Source organism: Schistocerca piceifrons, chromosome X (genome assembly GCF_021461385.2).
Source record: "Schistocerca piceifrons isolate TAMUIC-IGC-003096 chromosome X, iqSchPice1.1, whole genome shotgun sequence".
NCBI classification, from domain to species: Eukaryota; Metazoa; Arthropoda; class Insecta; order Orthoptera; family Acrididae; genus Schistocerca; species Schistocerca piceifrons.
The window spans coordinates 310,700,748-310,724,484 of record NC_060149.1 but is presented as its reverse complement, the minus strand read 5'-3'; the positions used below and the strand labels follow the sequence as shown (position 1 = coordinate 310,724,484).

Sequence of the window (23,737 nt, the reverse complement as noted above, 5' to 3'; positions counted from 1 at the left end):
TCCTGCAGGAATTAATGTCGATAATACGAAAAAGTCATAGCCAAAACGCATGAATTCTCTGTTTACATACTAATTAAGTTGCACGAAACCCTAACTGCGCCAGTCCTACTTGCACGTGGGCAATTTTTGTATACGATTCGTTTAGATTATTCTGTGAAATACATGCGTGTAACAGAATGTTGCAAAGTCTACGGCCGTCAGCGAGTAAGAAAACGAAGTCCGAGGGAGGCAATGCACCAGCACTGAAAAGAAGCAGAGCTCAGATCCCGTCGGACCAACCCGATTCAGATTCGCGATCGTCGAATGTTAAGAGGAATCTTTTGAAAGCGACGTTATCGATTTCCTAGCCCAACTTCCTCCAATCCGCACACAAGTTTCATATCTAATGACTTTTTCGTTGACGGTCATTTAACGATAACACATTATCATGGTGCTGGAAGCACTGATGATAAGTGATGTGTCGGAGAACACCGTTGATTGAATTTATTTCTAGCAAAAATATTGTGCAAAAATAACAATTTATAAAAATTGTGTATAACCTTCAACTGTTGGTGTGCCAGTACTATTACGAACCTCGACCACTAATCCAGCCAAAATACTACTATATTTTACGCAGGCGATGACACACAACACGTAAATATTTGAAGAAAGACAAACCAAGAGCTGCTGACGAAATAATTCCTTATTACTACCAGTGTCAATCAACCGATCGTCACGTAGCGTACAATTATTTACACCAGTCTGTACGATATTGTTCTGTGGCGTCAATAAAAGTGTGCAGAGTGCACTCCATCTAAATACAGACTGCGTTTATATAACTGTATCAATGTCTTTTTCGCTATTGCGGCCAGTTTCAGTGGCGCAGTATAGTTTTTATTCTAGTTTTATTGACGCCACACTAAGAACGATACCATACAGGCAGATGTAAATAATTTTATGAACTAGTGACGATTGGCATATCGAAACTGATAATGGACAAACATTTATTTCGTCTACAGCTCTTGGTGGCTTTAAATCCGACATTCTTCAGAACTGTACTAGAGCTCTCTACACATCACAACTCACCATGCAGCCTTACGTTGTGTGGCGAAGAGTCCATAGTGTACCAATATACTAACTGCATAATGCAAGAGCTCTGGAAATAACGCTCAATTCAAATAAAGATACAATGCAGACATTCATGGCATTTGATTCTTACACAAAAATCACACTTCACAAAAGCTTTTACATAACATTGAGTGACAAACGTTTAAGTAAGCAGTAGAAGGGTTATGATAGTATAGTGGTAAGGCGACTGCTAACGAAAACTTGTACTTCCAAGTTTCAGACGTGGCCTTGTCACAGAATTTCAGTTGTAATTTCGGATAGTCAATGCTGTTACCGTAGATAAACAGTGCGTGTCACGCAAATGTGTGTGCGTAGGAAAAGTTGACTTAGTAAGTAGAAAGACGAAAACTTGACGAAATAATGCGGACATTAAGCGTCGTTGTGCAGTTTGCAACTTGCTACATATAGTTCTCTTCAGGCAGTTTTCTTATCTTTTCTTTGCAAACACCATTTTGTCGTGATAGGCCGGGCAAGGTCACATGCGGGTGCAGGTGCCTACAGTGTGTTCACAACTTCTTTTATTACAGTCGTAAACACGAACCACGTGAAAATGAGGAAACCTCAGAAGCAGCTGTCGCCCACACACACACTGTATTGGACTAGAGCACCTTCAACTTTAATACACACTGTTTATAATTTTGCGTTACAGGCTAGCATTACACATCTGCAAAGTTTCGCGGAACGAAATTTATCTCCATTTGTGAAAAAAATATTTGTCAGCTTAACGGCTTTTCAGAAAGATCGTTAAATTATTATACTGAATCTTATTAGTTAAAAACCATATAGCCTTGGGCTCATCAATGTGTTCATCAGTCAAACTAGTTTAATCATCTCCCTCCTTCCTCTCTGTTTCCTTCTCCCTTCCCTCCCCCCAGAAACATATGCACTAATTGTTAGGAACAAGTGTGTGCGAAATCTTATGGGACTTAACTGCTAAGGTCAGTCCATGACTGTAGGAACAAGTAAAACACGGGAAAATCACTTTCCGTTTCTAAGCGCATGAATCTAAAATGAAGTTTTGTAGATAATAAATGTAATATAGATTGAGTTTTCTGGGAATAAAGAAGTTAAAACTTCCAGTGATTGAAACAAGAATGTTGAAATCCCAGGATGGTTATCTGAATCACGACAGCTGCTGTCTGGACCTACCATTTATTATCGATGTTCTTGGTGTCTCACAATCTCTTCATGCAAATAACATGATGGTATTGCAACTTCCAGGCAGATTAAAACTGAGTGTCGAGTCGGACCATGAACCAAGATCTACATCTTTGATAGGCAGCACTATTATCCAGAAACATCCACCTTCACAATTTAAATTCAGCGCGGACCTCTTTCCTAGTTTCCACTTTTCAGAGAATCTTTCCTACATACTTTTTTTTGGACTAGCATTGATTTCGTCTGAGTGCTAGTGCAGGAAGCTATGCAGGACAACTTCTCTGACGCTAGGAAAGTAGAACAGATCTACCGGCAGAACCAAAGTAGAAGTGTTTTGTAACTGTAGCCCCAACAGATGACAGGGCTCGAAACATATTGTATAACAAAGGAAGTATTATGAATGGAAAAAACACGAAATCGTGCGATATTCTACAGTATTTATTATTTTACAAGCTGTTTTTCGGCTGTCAGGTACAAAGAGAAATAAGTGTTGCTGGGAAATGTTTGAAGGATCAAAGATTGTAAATCAGTGCATATCCAGAGTATCTCACTTGGATTCCAAAGATGACAATTGTTAATAAGTGATGGGAGGCTTTCCCGGCGTATGCGTTGTTTCCAGGGCTATCGGGTGCCCAGCCGGATGCGATCGTTGAAGTCTAATATGGAATGGTCTGTCTGCTCATTGTTGGTGTTATTTATGCCTGACTGACGGACATAAATAACACCGACAATGAGCAGACAGACCATTCCATCAGAACCACCTGATGAATTTTTCGCCGAAAATCGTGGGACCTCAGCGATCGCATCCGTATGGACACCCGAGAGCCCTCGAAACAAAAGACGTCAATTGCTAGTGTTTGATTCTGAATTTTTGAGATGGCTGTCTATACTCAACTCTGCATACAGTTTTCCTATGGCATCTTTTCCACCACCAGTCGGGTCTTCCTTTACTGTGACAGAAAAAGAGCCATTGGTTTCCATTATTTCAAATTATCTTGATTAATTTCATAGTCACCTTTATACCTATTGCTATTAGTATTGTTACAACACCATACGCTACAATAACAGACTATATAACCCGTATAATTTCCCTATTACTATTACCTCCACCTTGATTTTGCTTCAGCAATTACCACTACAGCATGTTATGTTACTAACAGGAGGGTGCGCTAAAAAAATGCCTTCGAATTTTTTATTATGTTATCAGTATCGGACGAGGTATTAAATTTCATTCATTTTACTCGGCCACCAATGGCCTTGCCACAGTGGTAACGCCGGTTCCCATCAGATCACCGAATTTAAGCGCTGTCGGGCTTGGCTAGCACTTTTAAAGGAGACCGTCCGTGTCTGTCGTGCGCTGTCAGTAAACTGGGTGCACTCAAATCTTGCGAGGCCAACCGAGGAGCTACTTCATTGAGAAGTAGCGGCTGCGGTCAAGAAAACTGACAACGGCAAGGAGAGCGATCTGCTGACCACACGCCCCTTCATATCCACCCAGTAGCGACATCGGTTGAGGATGCCAGGGCGATAGGTCGGTACCGTTAGGCCTTCCAAGGCCTGTGCGGACGGAGTTTTGTTTTATATTGCTCTCTCGACATTCCTGCTTTGCTAACTCAAGTTGCAACCCACTGTCGCTAGAGGGCTCCGATTTGTAGCGTATAACACGGCGGCATACTGGAATACTCTATTTCAAATTCTAAAGGTGGCAGGGGTAAAATACAGGGAGCGAAAGGCTATTTACAATTTGTACAGAAACCATATGGCAGTTATAAGAGTCGAGGGGCATGAAAGGGAAGCAGTGGTTGGGAAGGGAGTGAGACAGGGTTGTAACCTCTCTCCGATGTTATTCAATCTGTATATGGAGCAAGCAATGAAGGAAACAAAAGAAAAATTCGGAGTAGGTATTAAAATCCATGAAAAAGAAATAAAAACTTTAAGGTTCGCCGATGACATTGTAATTCTGTCAGAGACAGCAAAGGACTTGGAAGAGCAGTTGAATGGAATGGACAGTGTCTTGAAAGGAGGATATAAGATGAACATCAACAAAAGCAAAACGAGGATAATGGAATGTATTTGAATTTAGTCGGGTGATGCTGAGGGAATTAGGTTAGGAAATGAGACACTTAAAGTAGTAAATGAGTTTTGCTATTTGGGGAGCAAAATAACTGATGATGGTCGAAGTAGAGAGGATATAAAATGTAGACTGGCAATGGCAAGGAAAGCGTTTCTGAAGAAGAGAAATTTGTTAAGATCGAGTATAGATTTAAGTGCCAGGAAGTCGTTTCTGAAAGTATTTGTATGGAGTGTAGCCATGTACGGAAGTGAAACATGGACGATAAATACTTTGGACAAGAAGAGAATAGAAGCTTTCGAAATGTGGTGCGGCAGAAGAATGCTGAAGATTAGATGGGTAGATCACATAACTAATGATGAGGTACTGAATAGAATTGGGGAGAAGCGGAGTTTGTGGCACAACTTGACAAGAAGAAGGGACCGGTTGGTAGGACATGTTCTGAGTCATCAAGGGATCACAAATTTAGCATTGGAGGGCAGCATGGAGGGTAAAAATCGTAGAGGGAGACCAAGAGATGAGTACACTAAGCAGATACAGAAGGATGTAGATTGCAGTAAGTACTGGGAGATGAAGAAGCTTGCACAGGATAGAGTAGCATGGAGAGCTGCATCAAACCAGTCTCTGACTGAAGACGAAAACAACAACAACAACAACAACAACACGGCGGTGTGTAATGTAACTATATCGATTCGTTAGAAACAGTGTGCTTTAATAGAATTTCTAATAGCAGAAAACGTGCCTCCAATTGAAACAGAGGAGACTGGACATCTGTCAATAATTTCTTTTGCTTTTTGAGGGTGATGAGTTCCCTAACAACATTGCCACAGGTGATGAAAGCTGGATTCACCGTTTAGATCCCGGTAACAAGAGAGGAGCACTGGAATTCGGCCAGAAAAGTGCAAGACAATGCCATCAGCAGGCAAAGTTATGCTGGTAGTGTTCTAGGATGTTCGAGGTGTGGTGAATTTGGAATTCATGTGAAAAGGGATCACTATAAACTCTGCAGGGCACTGCAAGACCCTCAGAAAACTGAATGCACGACTTCAAGGAGTTCGTCCACACATGGGTACCCTCTCCTTCAGGGTGACAATGCCAGACTATATGCGAGCGCTGCGACATCTGCAACAATCCGACGCCTTGGGTTCGCTGTCATCAGTTATCTTCGATACAGTCCCGATTTGCCCCCATCCGATTTTCATCTTCTTCCAGGATTTCGCTTTCACAGTGACGAAGCGGTTCAAAAATAGCTCTAAGCACTATGGGACTTAACATCTGAGGTCATCAGTCCCCTAGACTTAGAACTACTCGAACCTAACTAACCTAAGGACATCACACACATCCATGCCCGAGGCAGGATTCGAACCTGCGACCGGAGCAACCGCGTGGTTCCGGACTGAAGCGCCTAGAACCGCCGAAGCGGTGCAAGCAGAGACGAGGTTGCGGCTTCGTCAACAAAGTCAGACATTCTACAGTGACAGTATCAACAAATCTGGTCTCTCTTTGGGTAACGCGTGTTCGTCGCCAGAGTGAATACGTTGAGAAATAAATATGTAGACACGAAGAATGAAAATGTAGAATGTTATTAACGTTTATTTTCTTTAAAAAAAAGCTTTAAGAGTTTTCACACAAAAAATTCGGAGGTATTCAAATGGCTCTGAGCACTACGGGACTTAACTTCTGAGGTCATCAGTCCCCTAGAACTACTTAAACCTAACTAACATAAGGACATCACACACATCCATGCCCGAGGCAGAATTCGAACCTGCGACCGTAGCGGTCGCGCGGTTCCAGACTGTAGCGCCTAGAACCGCTCGGCCACCACGGCCGGCCTCGGAGGTATTGCTTCTCAGTACGCCCTCATACTAATACTAGTACTTCTACTACGACTAAATATGACAGTGCTGGAGTCACTGACTTTCGGAGAACAGTTAAATAGTGCATCGTCTTTTGTAGCTTCACTATGTCTACCGTTGTCTGAGATGGACACACACACAATTTGCTAACATCGGAATGTGTTTAGTTCCTAAGTTCCTTAACATATCGGCCACCCCGTCGGGTCCAGCAATATGTTTAAAATGTTAAAGTCCTCGTTTACTTTAATTATGTAATAAATAGTTTTACCTCTTAAAGCCTGCCTAGCAGTCCTCTCTATACCTACAACTACAGGAGAGTCCCATAGGTCATGATCTGATGTACCGACTTCGTGACAGTCACTGCTGGTCGTTTTCCTATTACCAGTTCTGTTCAGATATGTCGAATATGGCCCATCTGCGGAAAGGTAGTAAACCAGTCCGTATGTGGCTCGAAATGTATCAGCTTTCGTTTACATCAGGAATAAATAGAAATTTTTGCCTTTATGTCCCTGAGAAATTCCATCTCTGCTACCAGTGTGCAAATATTAAATTTTGTGTTAGGAACGGATTTGTTGCCGGTTCCCAAAGAATTTCGTGTATTTTTTCAAATAGTTTATTCCTTCAGTCAGTAGATGGCAGCCATTTTTTGTATTTGAAGGTCCATAGGACATGCGCCCATGAATGTCTGGAGACGTGGTGCTATAGGCTTTACAGCACCGTAGCAGAATCTGGCCAGTCGTAACATCTGCGCCCAGACACCGGCATCGTAGCCCACAACGACAGTTAATACAGACTCGTAGCACAGTCTAATTACATTACCGCCAAGCACAGCGTTGTTGCACAAACCTTGTGGGCTGAATTGGGACACAGATAAGTTTTGATTTAAAATCTCAAATGACACTGAGTTGACAAAAGTCATGGGATATATCATAATATCGTGTCGGAGCAATGCAGCAACTCACCGTGGAATGGACTCAACAAGTCTTTGGAAGTCCCCTGCAAAATAATGAGAAATGCTGGCTCTATAGTCATCCATAATTGCCAGTGCAGTATTTTGTGCATGAACTAACCTCTCGATTATATCCCATAAATGTTCGCTGGGATTCCTGTAGGGCGATCGGTGTGACCAAATCATTGGCTCGAATTGTCCAGAATGTTCTCCAAACGAATTGAAAACAATAGTGGCCCGGTGGCATGGCACATTGTCATCCATAAAAATTCAATTGTTGTGTGAGAAAATGAAGTCCGTGAATGGCTGCAAATGGTGTCCAAGTAGCCGAAAATCACCATTTCCAGTCAGTGATCGGTTCACTTGGAACAGAGAACCCATTCCATTCCATGTACACAAAGCCCATACCATTATGGAGCCACCGCCAGCTTGCACAGTGTCTTGCTGACAACTTGGATCCATGGCTTCGTGGGGTCTGCGCCCCTCGAACCCTACCATCAGCTTTTACCGGCCAAAACTGGAACTCATCTGGCCAGTCGTCTAGGATCCAACTGATACGGTCGCGAGCCGAGGAGAGGCGCTGCAGACTATGCCGTGCTGTTAGCAAAGGCACTCGCGTCAGTCGTCTGCTGCCACTAGCCATTAACACCAGATTTCGGTGCACTGTCCTAACGGATACGTTTGTTATACGTCCGTCATTGATTTCTGTCGGTATTCCACGCAGTGTTCCTTGTCCGTTAGCATTGACAACTCTACTCAAGCGCCGCTGCTCTCAGTCGTTAAGCGAAGGCCGTCAGCCACTGCGTTGTCTGTGGTGAGAGGTAATGCCTGAAATTTGGTATTCCCGACACACACTTGACTCTCTGGATCCCGGAATATTGAACTCCCTAACGATTTCACAAATGGAATGTCCCGTGCGTCTAGCTCCAACTACCATTCCGCTGTTGATTCCCGTCGTGCGCCAGTAATGACGTAGGAAACCATTTCACATGAATCACCTGAGTACCAGTGACAGCTGCGCCCATGCATTGCAATCTTATACCTTGTGTACGTGATATTACCGCAGTCTATAAATATGCATATCGCTACCCTATGACATTTGTCACTTGAGTATAATGTGATGTAGGATTTGCTATACAGTTGATTGTAGTATTCTGTACGGTTACTAATATTTTTAGGTGCACAGCATAATTTTGTTCTACGTAAGTGAACTCTGTGATACTTGGGTTTTTATATTCTACAGTCATCAGTTTTGTTAAAAATATCGTTTATACTGATATACTTTGCTGTGAGCAGCACGTTAGAGATCTTGACTCACTAACAACGTATTTTAATGGTGTCTGTTGGTTAGGTGGGATGGTTTTGCGGTTCTGTTGTCGTTTCTGGGAGTTTACAGGACTGTCCGTTCAGTTAAGGTTCTCGGAAAATTTCTCATCTTTAGATGAGTGGATATATCTATATCTTCAAATTTATTTAAAATTATGATAGAGCATATTAAACATCTGAATTTCAACAACAGCGAAGATCAGTTCTTCAATGCGATTATTCAAATTATTTTGCTTCAGTTTTTCTGAATACCCAAGTGCTTTCACTTGATCTGTGGGATGTTTCTGCTTCGTTGACGTTATTTCGCATTGTGAACACACGTAAGCCTGTGCGTTAAATTAGGGAATGAGCTTATATTTTAATTTAATTCCCCTTTTTTGTGTTGTTACTTTCTGTTGTGCTTTATCCCGAACGAAGAAATGTTTGCCTCGCTAACACATTACTTGCCATGGTGTAGAATTTAGCTTGCGAAAAGGAAAAGTACTACTACCTAGAAACATCCTGGAAGATTAAAACTGTATAACGGACTGTTATTTAATCTTGGACTCCAGATGGGCGAAAAGTACTGCCAGGAATATTAATGCTCTGTGTTCTGGTCTTGGTTTAGTGCACAGTACTCGGTAACTGTTCCTATTAGCGATTCATCGTTTTCATGACTGTTTCAAGTACGGAAAAGGATCCAAAATTGAATTAGTCCAGACTTGGTAGATTCATAGTAAAGCTAAGAATAAAGTATACTGCAGTCAAATATTAGTGTAAAATCTTAGATGGCAACGCGCGTCGTCATTTGTATGAGGTTTGTGTCACAAGATTTTTAACATTGAGTTGGGCCAAAAATTATCCATTGGCTATTGAACATATCAGTCGAACCCAATGTAAACACTGAAGATTTTACTCGTTGACTCGGGCAACAAACTTTGTTGCTAAAACAAAAGTTTAGTGTTGTTCTCTGGTAGTTACATGGAAGCACAGCAGTGTTCTCATAACAAGTAATGATTATTACGAAACTGTGTACATGTAGTCTTAGCAGCAATTTTTCTTGTGCTATCATAAAGGCCAGCGTTTCACCAATTTCTGTAAGCGAACAGCCGCCAAAGTGGAAACGCGAAGACAAGTGCCAGTTTGCCTCAGTTACGTCGTAGGACGTAATATCAATCCTGGAAAATGAATTTGTCAGGCTATGACATGCCGGCTCACACAGGGCATGATACTTCATTAGCGATACGTGATACGTGTTTGTGGAACCAATGGATAGAAAAAGATACTACAAGCGGCGAACAGGTACTGTGCCACCTAATGTGACTATAATACGGGAGGGCCGTGAAGGACCGTCCTACTTCAACAGTATCGGCCATGCGCTGAAGCACTGTGATGTCTTCACCGCCGACTGTTGGGCCCAGGTTTGCCTGGTAATATGAACTCTAACGCAGCAGCTTCTACTATTCAGAAAAGACAAATGCCTCGTACTATTATGGCCCGGAAACACCATCGCTGGCTTTCTGAGTGGAAAAATGAAGTTTTCGGACAAGTAATGCTTCGACCTGTCCAGTTATAAAAGATGTCATACGCATTGACGCTGCCGTGGCTACGACAACCCGACAATCTTCATTGCTGGGCGTCATAGTGGACCAATTCAAAGTTTTATAGTTTAGAGAGCCATTGGGTACAAATGCCATCCGGACTTCTGCGTGATGCAGACAGTCTGAAGAGCATCCACTGGAACAGGGAGACTTTAAAGCCAGAAGTGCTGCTCCTCATTACACTGCGCGATCGCATGTGTCAGTAAATTATCAGTCTTCGAAGAGCGACGGATACCGCCAATTTCCAGGCCAGCGCGTTTACCTGGCAAGTAATCTACCGAACCGAAATGTCTGGTCGGCAGCTTGGTCATCATAGGTCATGTGATTTTCCAGATAAGAGAAAGCCAAGTTTCGGATTCGAATCCCAATTTGATACAGTCTTAATCTGCCAGGAAGTTTCGAAGTTGCGCCTATAGACCTTCTCCCAGAAATGCTAGTCCAGCAGAGTGCTCAGGAGAGCTTCCGTGAAGTCTAGATAGTAGTAGAGAAAGGGCTTGGGAGAAGTGAAGTAGTGACGGCAGGTAGTGAGTTGTGAAGGGATAGGTGAGTCTGTATTGCCCGGAATAGGCAAGGTTCCGAATTCGAGTCCCTGTTTAGCACACATTTTTAATCTTTCAGTAAGTTTCAACAGACCTATGCAGTATTTGATTTCATGCCACGATGTTTTAGGAGCTGTGATTTCAATAAATTGGGTCTTCACACAATACGGAGGACTCCGTCAAAAACCATATACAGCTGTGCACTCATAACGGGTATGTATAACCAACCATGTACCCAATCTATGGTATAAAATTCAATATAATCATATTGCAGTTTCCACAATCTTTATCGCGTTGTTTCTGTTATTTTCATAAGTGGTGTAGACGTTTCTTTTCAGTCTGCGGTCACTTCACTCGTGGAAGTAAATTGCAGGGAATAAGTACCGTTCTAAAAGAGATACTGCCTTCAATAATTGTTTGTGAAGTATCAATGCCAGCAGTACATCTACATTCATACTCCGCAAGCAACGGTGCATAGTGGAAGGTACCCTGTACCACTACTAGTTGTTTCCTTTTCTGATCCTTTCTCACATAGACCGAGGGGAAAAGACAGCCTATATGCCTCCGTATGAGCCCTAATTTCTCGTTTTTTCGTGGTCCTTACGCGAAATGTATGTTGGCGGCGGTAGGATCGTGCTGCAATCAGCTTCAAATGCCGGATCTTTAAATTTTCTCAATAGCGTTCCTTGTAAAGAATGTCAACTTCCCTCCAAGGATCCCCATTTGAGTTCCCGAAGCATCTCCCTAATACTTGCGTATGTTCGAACCTACCGGTAACAAATCTAGCAGCTCGCTTCTGAATTGCTTCGATGTCTTCCATTAATCCAATTAGGTGGGGATCCCAAACGCTACAGCAGTACTCAATAATAGGTCGCAATAGTGTCCCATATGCAGTCTCCTTTACAGCTAAACCACACGCCCCTAAGATTTTCGCAGTAAACCGAAGTCGACAGTTCTCCTTCCTTATCACAGTCCTCATATGCTCGCTCCATTTCATATCGCTTTACAGTGTTAAGCCCAGATATTTAAACGACGTGACAGTGTCAAACAGGGCACTTCTAATGTGTTTATCAAGCTCAATATGCATGTTTACTGTTAAACATTTAGTGTGCTTACGTGGTTGGTGGAACGTCTAGGTAGGCCATAATCTATTTTGATTTTGCTTGTCTGTTAAATAAGCTTCTGACTGCCATGTCATCTAATCTAGGTGTTGGATCTGAGTGATTTCTCACTCCAGTTTGAACAGACCATTTCTTACTTCTTTTTGTCGGAAGGTAAACCTAACCAAGTTCGCAAAGAAAAGGCTGGTACTAGGTTACGTCATAACGACGTGCTACACTTTGTTTTCGTCCATAGAGGCTCGACCCGTGGTGAGCTCAATATGATACGTACAACAAGTGATGACCATAGTAAATAAGGAATGGTGATCAGAATACGAGTCATTCAGCTCTGTACCAAACGAGACCACAGGCCGAATTTTTCATTCTCGTCACTATCGGAATCATAAACACATCATTGGATAAAATATTAATTTATTGCAATTAATGAAATTTTTCAATGTTTTTCACCAGTATTGCATTCTCTTTGAGACGATAGTCAATCGTATTATGGGCTTGTAAGCCGGAAACGGGTCAACGAAATAAATTAATACTTTAGAACCGCAACAGTTTGGTCCTTTTCATTTATAATAGCTTATGTATTGAAATGATTCATGTCTCTGCTTAATCGGTGGAGCGGAAAGTCAAAAAATATTCAAACAGAGAAATCACCCTTAAATTCTCAAAGCTAGCTCACTGAAAGTGACACTGATCACAAGAGAATGTTGTACATTGCTGAATAATTACTCACCTATGGGAGTATAAGGTCATCCTGTAAGGGTCAACATCATAGACGTTTTCTTTATTTTGTCGGAATGAAACTACAGAAAGATAGAAATAAGAGTGTTCGAAAGGGACTTATTGTAACGACACTCAGCCTAAGTGTTCACAGGAGCTACATATGACCAGGTCTGATATTAGGGGTACTATATGAAGTGGAAGCAATCATTTATGTGGAAGGCCTTGGAAATCAACTGGCGACGACTACCTGACTGCAAAATGTGCTGAACGAAATCATAATGAGCAAGGCGGCGGTGTCATAAAGACAACGGACTCGCACTAGGCAGAATGGAGTTCAGGTCCCTGTTCAGCCATCATGAGTTAGTGGTTTATGCAAATAGCTTAAGGCAAATGTCTGGATGTTCCTTTGAAAGGACAAGATCAATAACCTTCCCCAGTCAGCTTGTGTTTCGTCTCTAATGACCTTGTCGTCGATGGGAAGCTAAACTCTAAATCTTCTTTCAGTATGAAACAATAATCAATCGACAGGCACCCTTGTCAACTCTTGCAGAGGATTTTCGTTGCAACTCAGAGACATAGGTCAGCGTCAAAGTGAGTCCTAGACAGGCGATATGAATGAGTTTTCTTAGTCCTGCTGCTGCATACAAACCACAGCTCGAAAGAAACGAATACGCGACGTCGCCTAGAATCCTGCAAGAAGCTTCGCCTTGGTCGATAGATCAGTGAAATAAGTTTTCATGGAGTAAGTCAGAGTACAGGATGTGATATGCGAATGATCAGGAGAACGAATGTGCTATGTTGCTTTGAGATGGAAACAACTGCAAGCTACGAACATACATAGGCATTCATGATACTATGACATTAGTGATGAATGGTATAGATTTGTGTATTTTTGAGGTGACAGTGAAAACTATTGAGGCTGTGGGATAGCATGTAATTGTTTTTCATGGCCCGCAATCAGGCCATTAGTTTTTGTCGCTGGAGGATTGAACGCAGATATTGAGCAAAGACGCTCTCCGCACTGGGTATTAGTTTTCTTTGACTTTTCTCAGCAAGCGTGATAATCCTTCTGATCACAAATCAGGTAAAGTTTCAAGGGAACCTTCTGTAAAGCCGGTGTTGATGAAGGTCTGAGGGGCTGACCCAAGACTTGTTGTTGTCCCGTACAACGGCGATTTTAGCAGAAGGAAGGAGCTAGTTCAACGACATTACACTTAGTTTGATGCTCTCTGGGATGCAGTATGGATGCAAAGCAATGGTCAATGCAGACGCTAGCTAGTAATTACATCCATTAAATCACTTCTCTCACGTCCGCCTGCCGATATTCTACTCGTCTTGAAATAATTATTACCATCGAGAAAATTTCCCAGAGATCATTAGTATCATGGGCATATTATTATTTTCCTTTTAATCTCAACTGGAGGAGGAAAGATGCTAGTTATTTCAAAATAAGTAGTGTAAATGGTAACTGTACAGAGTAGCTGTTGTCGATACAGCGTGTACTTTAATCACTTCTGTACAAGTGGTGCACCTAATCCTTTATTTGATATTGATTTTAGTTCTCTAAATGTAGCTAATATAAATTAGCTTCTGAAGCAGGATAGTATAATAAAATCATAATCACTTAATTAGTTTCCAAAGTGGACCTTAACAATAGCATCACCTTATAAAATAACTGCCATAATTGATCTCATTAAGATTCCGTTAACTTAGTTTTGGAAGGAAGTTTTACAAAATGTTTGAAACTTACTTTTTAATTAACTTTATTATAGTTTTCTTTGTTTTTTCCTTATATACTACAGTAGCAGGACAAAGTTCGTACAGGTGTATTTTGTTAGTGCGGATTACCTACATCAGGTGCAGGTATGCACTCAGGGGCAAACCTATTGCTTTCCTTTGATTGACAGGTTCTTATACTATCGTTCTCTTTTGATTGACGGGTACGTTATCTATTGTTCTGCTAAAAGGATTCTTCATTTTGATTGACAGGCACATTTTTTATATCAACGTGGTTTTAGCAGTACAATAGTTAAGAGGAGGGTGTGTGTGAGTGGGTGACATGGAGCAGAACAGCAGGTTAGGTACAGAACATTAGGTTAATTTGCATAATTTTTATGTAAAACGCAGTACAATAGTTTAAGGGAATGGGCGGAAAAGAAGAATGCACCAGAAATGAAATTCGAAAAGTGTACCAGAAAATGGTGGGAGTACATAACTAATTACTTAATTTGATATCAAAGGCGGTACAATAGTTTAAGAAAATGGGGGTGACATGTAAAACCACTTAATGGAACAATAGGTTAAGCGCGACAAAGGGCCAAACATTAGGTTAAGACACCCAGAGTACAGTGCTGAACATTGGGTTATGCAACATGTTTGCCCCATGTAATTACTTCTTACAAGACCTACGTGTTTCCAAACAGCAGAGAATGATGAGCAAGAGAAATCCAACCCCCACTAACTGAATTGTTTATATATCAACAATGTATTTCCTGTTATGAGATCCTTCCTCTCCACCAAAGAGCCACCTATTTCCATATATTCCATACACTGTCTAGAATCCCCTAAATTGTTTACATAAACAATGTTCCAGACATTGTTTAAACAATGTTCCATACACAGCAATCGATTTCTGGACAAATTCTTTAACTAGATAAATAAACTATATTCCATGAACTGCCATAAATAATTAAATAATATTATTTACATTGTCTAAAGTGTTTAAATAATATCCCACACCCTGCAAACGAATTCCCTCCAAATGACTGATCAACTGAGTCTTTTTCCTGCCAATTTCTGGGAGTATGGTGGGAGGGGAGGTGTTTACCAGAGGGAGAGAGGTTAATTAATTGATGAATTTAATTAAGTAGTCAATCAAGCTGATAAGAGTGAGAGGGGCTATTCCAATAACTCAGACCTGAAAGTGTACCTGTAGCAGTGAGAGGAAGGTTTCCTGAGGGGTGGGGGAACAATAGGTTATGTGCCTGTCAATCAAAAGGAAGGATCCTTTTAGCAGAACAATAGGTTAAGTACCTGTCAAGCAAAGGAGAACAATAGGTTCACCCTTGAGTGCATACCTGCCCCTGTTGTAGGTAACCCCCAGTAATAAAATGCACCCATACGAACGTTGTCCTACTACTTACTAGACACAAAAAAGTTCCATTAATAACAGTAACTCAGTGCAAAATATTTCGTTGTCATCAATCTACAGCTTGTAAATATTACCTGTTTCAGTCCTATAATTGAATTACTGTGTGTACTAAAAAAATTATCAACAGGAGTAGGGTGAAAGTTAGAATTTAGACATAAAAATATGTAGGACACAATCTAATGAAACAAAGTTGTTATTTAAATATACAGCATAAAACATGCCATATACAGAGTACAATGCCACAGGTTCTTTTCTTGTGCCTGTAGTGTCTTTTTCCGCTTCCACTGCTTTCTTTTCTTCCAAAAGACGTCCATACACTGACTTCCACAATTTTTTATTCGCATTATCTCCAGATTTTTAAGAATTGCAATGCACCATAAGTCTACTTCCACACGCATTCCCTGCAGGATTGATTTGGAACACGTATGTAACCATAACTGAAATCATAAATTGCATCCAATACACCCATGTATAAGAGACAGTCACATGTAAACGAGAAAAAAATGTAAGTAAACTGTTTAGTACTTCAAAAGTAATAGTTAAAGTTAAATACATTCATCCCGCTGTGAGACAAGACGGTCAGTGCCTTCATGGGAAAATGTTTTTGGCTGCCTATGGAACCATGATTGGATCCACACCCAGACATGCACATCTTCATCCGAAGCAAGTCAACGGCCGCGAATGTCTTTCTTCAGGGCTCCAAAAATTTGGACATCGCATGTAGAGAGATCGGGACTGTATGGAGGACGTGTAAGGGCTTCCCAGCGAAATTTCTTCGGCGTAGTCAAAACAACCTTGGCAACATTTGGGACCGCCCACTTACCTACCTACCTCCCTCCCTTCCATCACACTTAATAGGCGTGCAGAGTAGCTATTCCTGACGAATGTGTATGTGTTGCAGGTGCAGCTGAACGTGCTGAAGGAGGAGAAACGCAAGCTGCTCGCTGAAGCTGATCGCGAGAGACAGAGACCGCAGCCCGTTGCAGGTACTATAAAAACATCGCTTTTCGTGTTAGCTGCATCTAGATTCTCTGTACACGAAAGGATGACAAAAATGCCTATATGAAGGTACAGTTTCAGAGCTCAGACTCTGGGACTGATAACTTAAATGTTTAATTCGTAATAGAGTTAATGGGCTAAACGGACATTTATTAGACAGTTTTCGACATGAATGCACTCAATAGGAACCAGTCAGTTGCACAACAGTTTGGTGTTACTTGGCTGGATGCCGTTGTACTTCAGTTTAAAGGACGGAAGAAAAGTAAGGCACCGTGGTGTTCAGATCAGCCTCTACATGCTGACAGATACAGCTCTGTGGAAGTTCATCTGCACCCAATACTACAATAGTCTATTTAACAACATACAAGTGATTCAACATACACCGCACACTCGTACTCTCCAAGTGAAGTGACACGTTGGTTAATGCACTGAACTCGCATTCAGCAGGGTGAAGTATTACTCCTCGTCCGACACTTCAGTTGTAGGTTTTCTGTGGGTTTCCATAAATTTCTTAAGGCGAAAAAGGACGCAGGCCACTTGGGTAAATGGTAAATCTGGGGTTTTCAGGAGGCATCCATTACATCACTTGCACCTCTTCCGACTCATCATTTAAAACGCTAGCCTGCTGCAAGAAGTTCGCCAATTGACTGTTTAGATACATTCGACTGAAGAAAGGTCTGCTTGTGTAATGAGCTACTGTTTTATTATTGAAAGGCTTGAGTGGGGATGTGGGATTTTGGTGGTAATTGTATGAGACACCGGATCTATCCTGCATCGTATCCATGGTACATAACATAGACCGTTCATTGCTTTATACGTGGCACGTTACAACGATCAGAACATAAAATGCTTGCACTGAAACGCATGACTGCCTTCCTGAATAGTGATCATGTTTGGTGCACGGGGAAAACTGCATATTATTCAAAATAGTGTGATATCTTTCAAGCCGACAATACACCTCGCCATCGTGCACACCGTCTGCAGGAACAGCTCGAAGAAAATAGCTGGGATTTTGATAATGTTTAGTGGGCACCCGATATACCAGAAGTCGATCACATTGAGTATTTCTAATCCACTCCGAAATGATATATCCCATTACTCTCACTGTATATTTCGTCCAAATTGACTGTGAAGGCCAGAGTGCTCGCAGCGCTTCTACCATGGCACACAAATCCTACAGATATTTCAGTATACGACGTGAGAACACTTCCGTATAGATGTATGATTTCTATATCAGGTTACTCACAGCGAAGTTATACTGGGTGAGCTAGGGAGCCATCTACAAACTTTCAGAGGTTGTTCCTGACAATTGTTCGAATGTTTTTGTCCCGGGGACCCGTGGTCTCCGGTGGTCCATTACAAAGTAATAATGCAACTGTGATTTATTCGGTTATCGCCACAATTATCTTTGTTTCTGCTGAAACACACAATTATCTTTGTTTCTGCTGAAACACACCATTTCAGCAAAATTATCCGATCGTCCCCTATGTAACGCAGAATTAACTACAAATGTCAGGAGAGGCGGCCCCGCCAGTATAAAAGGAGGGGAGGAATATTGTTGTCAGTACAGAAGCAGTAACAGCAAAATGGGTCGGTCAGGAAAGCTGAACGGCTACGAACGTGGACTTGTCAGTAGATGTCACCTGAGTAACAAATCCATCAAGAACATTTCTACCCTTCTAAATCTAAATAATGAAAACGGTACAGCGCGTTTCGAGAATTTATTCTTATTTTCAAGTGCATTTGTGCACATAAATCTGCCCAAGTAGACTGTTGGTGAAGTGACTGTGAAGTGGGAACTCGAAGGAACGACCACAGCCAAACCAACACCAAGCAGATCTGATGTGCTAACGGACAGGGACTGCCGAGCATTGCGGACGAAATCACTCGTGAGTTATAAAGTTCTACCAGCAGTCCATGTAGCAGAATAACTGTACCTTCAGAGTTAAAAAGAATGGGGTGCAATCACCGAACACGTATCATAAGCCATACATTTCTGCACTCACTGCTAACTGACGCCTGAGATAATATGAAGACCGACGGCATTGGACAGTGGATGATTGGAGACGAGTGATTTTGAGTTATGAATCACGGCATTGCCTGTGGCAATGCGATGGAAGGGTTTAGATTTGATGTATGCCTGCGTACAGTAGAGGAACAGTTCAGAGACAGTGACTGTATCAGCATGACAGGGCATCATGTCATAAAGCATCATCTGTGAGGCAATGGTTTATGGACGATAACATTCTTGAAGTAGGCTGGCCTGCCCAGAGTGCAGACATGAACCCAAAGGAACAGCTTTGGAATGTGTTGGAACGTTGACTTCGCTCCAGACTCCAACGTCCAACATAACTTCTTTCTCTGGCTTGGTTTCTTGAGGAAGAATGGGCGGTCATTCGTCCACAGACATTGACACATCATTGAAATTGTTCCCAGGAGAGTTCATGCCGATATAAAGGTGAACGATGGACACACTCTGTATTAATGTTCACTAATACATTTCTGGATACTTTTGATCAGATAGTATACCTTCACAACAGTGGAAAATTCTGTAATATCCAATCACGAAAATATACGACACAAAATGTAGTACGATGCAACAACCCTCAGATGAAAAAGTACTTTGATATTATTGCCGTCTCAGCGGAAACAGCCTGGCATAACACTTTTGAACCTTAATTAGATTGGAATCCATATGTGGAATCCATATGATCATATTGTGCGCAGCGATCGTTGAATGTAGACAATGGAGAAAAAAGAGCACCAGTCGATCACGATCGACTGCTTTTCTTTTTCTCCATACTCTGTTTTAGTACCTCTCTCCCACTGCATTCAGTGAACCCAAAAACGAGGTGGATATCGACCAACACTTCTTCAGTAAACCAATCCACAATGCCGTGTACCACTGTTAACGTACAACAAACACTTCCAGAAAAACAATCACAATACAGAATTAAGCACCTCTCAGTGGGCTAATGAGCCAATACATACGTGGTTAGCACGAGGCCTCAACCAATTAAAACAAGTTCGTTCGTGTGCTGCAGTCCCTCACCTGTCTGCTCCCTTAGCTGAGTGGCCGAAAGAACCGCGACCTGTGGGTACCATGGCTGCCCACTCTTCATCTATCCTCATGCTCATCTCAGATAGGCCCTCACATGCATCGCGGCCACCAAAGGATATGGAGGAGGAGGAGAAGGAGGAGGAGGAGGAGGAGGAGGAGGAGGAGGAGGAGATGATGACGATGATGATGATAGGGAGAAGGAGAAGAATCAGGTCACGGCTGCTTTGGTGATCCCGGAGGTGCCAGATCCCCTGCACAGTCAGATTCCGAACCAATGCTCATTGATGTGGTTCCATCATCATCAGTGACAGGCAGTGGTTCGGGGTCATGATTGGACCTCCAGGTCCCTTCACAATTAATTTGGACACCTGTAAAACGATCATTCAGTGGAACTGTGATAGATGTTATTCTCACCTGCTGGAACAGCAACACCTTAATTCCTCCTCTTCTGCAATCGTGTTGCTGTACAAGAAATATGCTTCTTTGATGACCATTCCCCAACACTGCATGGTTAGCGTGCATTCTGTTCTGAGATGGCATCAGTAAGGGTACATACACTGGTTTGCACAGATGTTATCAGTGGGTGGATTCACGTTTGTACCATGTTGGAAGCAATAGCAGTGCAAGTGCAAACGACCTCAGTGATCACCATTTGCCACGTTTATTTACCCCAGGAAGGCCACTTTATTACACTGACTTGACTACCTTAAGTCAAAAACTTCCCCCTTTTCTAGTAATGAGGGGATTCAATGTGCACTACCCCCTGTAGGGCGAGTATCACCTTGTCTGGGAGGAACATTCTAACTGCCCAGCTTGTTAGCTATCATGGTCAGTTGGAAGACATCTCAATCATGGTACTCCAACACACAACTACCTGTGGTATCTTTTCATTTATCAGGCTAACGATCTCTTCCCCTTACGTCATATGTTCGTTACATGGTCACTACATAACAATCTTTGCCTCAATGACCGCTTTCCAGTGATCCTGTCGGTTCCTTGCCACCACCATATGGACTGACTACCACACTGAGTGCTTTGAATGGCCAACTGACAATTGTGTGCCTAGGTTGTTACCTTCACCCCTCTCTGCCAGATTGCATTGACGAGGTCGTGCAAGACGTCTCTGACACAATCACACATGCCACTAGAACTGCTAGTCCCCTTTTCACAGGTCCCCTTCAACACTTGATGGTTCTGTGGTGGACCATAGACATTATTATAGCTGTTCGGGACTGCTGAAGGGATCTGCAACGCTTGAAGGAACATGTTTCCCATACCAACCTTATCTCTTTTAAACGTCTTCTTCATAAGGCTCGTTACGTATCTGAATGCAATAAGAAGGAATGCTAGGAGTCTACGCCTACTCGCTGGGAACACATTCTTCTTCATCCCAGGTGTAGGCCATACTCCATAATCTTTTGGGCCATCAAAAATCCACAGCTGTATAGGATCTCCTCATTTGGGATGGTCTCTGTACTGACGTGTTGACCCTTGCTGAAGACCTTGTGACACACTTTGCGATGGTGTCAGCATGTTCTTCTTACATGACGGTTTTCCGGACGTGTAAGTGATGAATGGAAGACATTCCCATCTTGTTCGCCCCTCGGCATGAGAATGAACCATTCACTGACTGGAAATTGATTCAGGCTCTTGCATCATCTTGCAACATGTTCCTAGGTCCTGATTCCATTCACAATCAGATGATACAACATCTGACTATTACTCAATGGCTCCATCTCGTTAGTATCTTCAACCACATTTGGCTCAATGGTGTCTTCCTTTCGCAATGGCGAGATAAGATCATTCCAATCCTTAAGGTGGGCAAAAACCCACCTTCCATGAACAGTTACCAGCTGATTAACCTCACCAGCGTGCTCTGCAAACTGCTTAAAAAGCTGGTTGCTTGCATATTATGCTGGGTTTTCGAATCTCGGGACCATTTGTCCCCCTCTCATTGTGGTTTCTGAGATGGATGATCTATAACCGACCGTATGGTTAGGTTCCAAACAGTGACCTACATAAGGCATACAACACCATTTGGGACTTTATTTACCCTCCATGACCGAGTATTTCAAGGCTCCATATCAATTTTTGTTCGTCATTTTTTATCTCATCAGTTATGAGTGAGAGTTGATACTTTACTGAGCTCTCTATAGGCCCAAGAGAAAGCTGTCCAACAGAGGTCATTGCTTAGTGTCACATTCTTCTTCGCCACCAATGGGCTCATGACCTCTGTTGGGCCACTGCTCACCCCCCCCCCCCCCCCCCCCACACTGTATGTTGACAAGTTTTGGATTTACTAAAGCTCCCACCCTGTAGCTTTGGCTGAACACTAGCTCCAAGGTGCCATGTGATAGGCCTCTGCTTGGGCCCTTTTGCATAGTTTACAGTTGTGTCTTGCAAAAACATGGGCCTTGCGTTTTTGTCGTTGTACCATGGTCCATCCTGACCCAGAGCTCTACTTCAGTACACAGTGCTTGGACATTGTTTTGCTACAGACGCCATTAATCGCCCCCAACCCCTCTTTGCTTTGACACTCCCAGGTGCAGATCTGCAGGTGCAACTAAGGCCTCTGCTCATTCAGAGATGGAACATCATCTATTGGGCTGTCAAGGGCACAACTGGTGCATGGCACTCTGTCTTCCATTCCTCCTAGACTGAATCCACCTTTGTGTGTTGCCGCCACATCGGTCTTACCAGACTGACCTGTTGTTCTATTTTATGTAACGAACCACAACCACATTTTGGTTGTGAAACCTTCCTGGTAATTGCTCATGTCCTGATGGAATGTCCCCACCTCCTGGCTCTCCATGCTAAGCATAGTCTTCCAAATTATTTGTCTCTCTTGTAGCCCAACGACTCACGGGCGGTTGAATTGGTTCTCCATTTCCTCTGTGGCAGTGACTTTTTTCCTCAGATATAACATTTTAAACTACCTTTGTGGTGGGGGCAGGGTCGTTAGGGTTGGGGGTGTCTCCTGCCACATGCTAGGTCAGGGGGAGAGACCCTTGACTCTGCCTCCTTTGCCTGCTGCCTATGCAATCCCTCCTTCCTTTGTTTTAATTACTTTTAGGTGGTTTACCTCTTTTTCTGCCACACCCTGTTTCCTGTTTTAGCGGTTGGACTCTGTTGATCATGTTAGTGCTATCCTCCTTTTTAACGCTTTGCCTGTGATGGATTAAGGGTGGAACAGGTGTGGGAGGGCCTGACCCCTTCCCATGCAAATCCCTGGGGGACACCCATGTGTGGTCTTAGCTATTTCTCTCATCTTTTTTTTTGTTGTTGATGGTCCAGCTGATGACCATTACGTTTTTAGCATTTCCCCTTTTACTTTTCTGGATCTCTTGACTACTTTAAGAAGGCATTCCTCACTCTGTAACTGTCTACGTACTAAATCGGAATGGCGAATATTGGTTGGGGATGGGGTTCCCCTCATCACGGCTGAGTCCTGGGAGACCAATTGTCTGCTGTAACCTATGTACCGAACCAAGCCCTATACTTTTACTTCTCCTTCAATCGTTTTTTCTGGCTTCAGTATTGCCTTCAGGGCCTCACGTTTACCACAACTACGTATGATCACAACTACCTCCGGATGAACAAACCCTTGACCAAGGGACTGATAACCTCACTGTTTAGTCTCTTACTCTCAACAACCAATCGGAACTGAGCATTACTGAATGGAAACTTTAGGGCAAAGCGTAAGATGGGCATTCTGTTGTCTACAGCCTCTGCTATGGGCGGATGTAGCAAGTTCGTTTTCAAACAAGACCTAGAGCGCATATCATCGGCATTTTCTCTGTTGTGCAGACATTTTCAGTGCAATACAGATACAAAGCTTGGTGGGTGGAAGAAACGAAATGCAATTACAGAGAGTTCCGGATTATCAGAGTGCAGATTATCCGCCCGTAATTCGGCAATTTTTGGAAAATGAAAAACGAAGCCCGAAGTCTTATGTTGAAATTAGAATGAATATTTTCGTCAAGGAAGCACTAGTAGGCGTGTGACCTATGTTCTATGAAGCACAACGAGGCACTGAAATACGTTATGTTGCAGAACAAAATTCGTTTGACTGAACTGATATGTTGACTCGAAAAAATGGAGA

The 23,737-nt window shown here is 42.5% G+C and overlaps 1 protein-coding gene across 1 annotated transcript in view; it reads left to right on the top strand.

Moving 5' to 3' along the window:
* The window catches only part of LOC124721390 (KN motif and ankyrin repeat domain-containing protein 2), a 387,950-nt gene that overhangs the window by 268,171 nt on the left and 96,042 nt on the right, over positions 1 to 23,737 (top strand). The window contains exon 7 of the mRNA XM_047246331.1: positions 16,477 to 16,561. Coding sequence (XP_047102287.1) covers positions 16,477 to 16,561 — 85 coding nt within the window. The remainder of the gene's footprint in view (positions 1 to 16,476; positions 16,562 to 23,737) is intronic.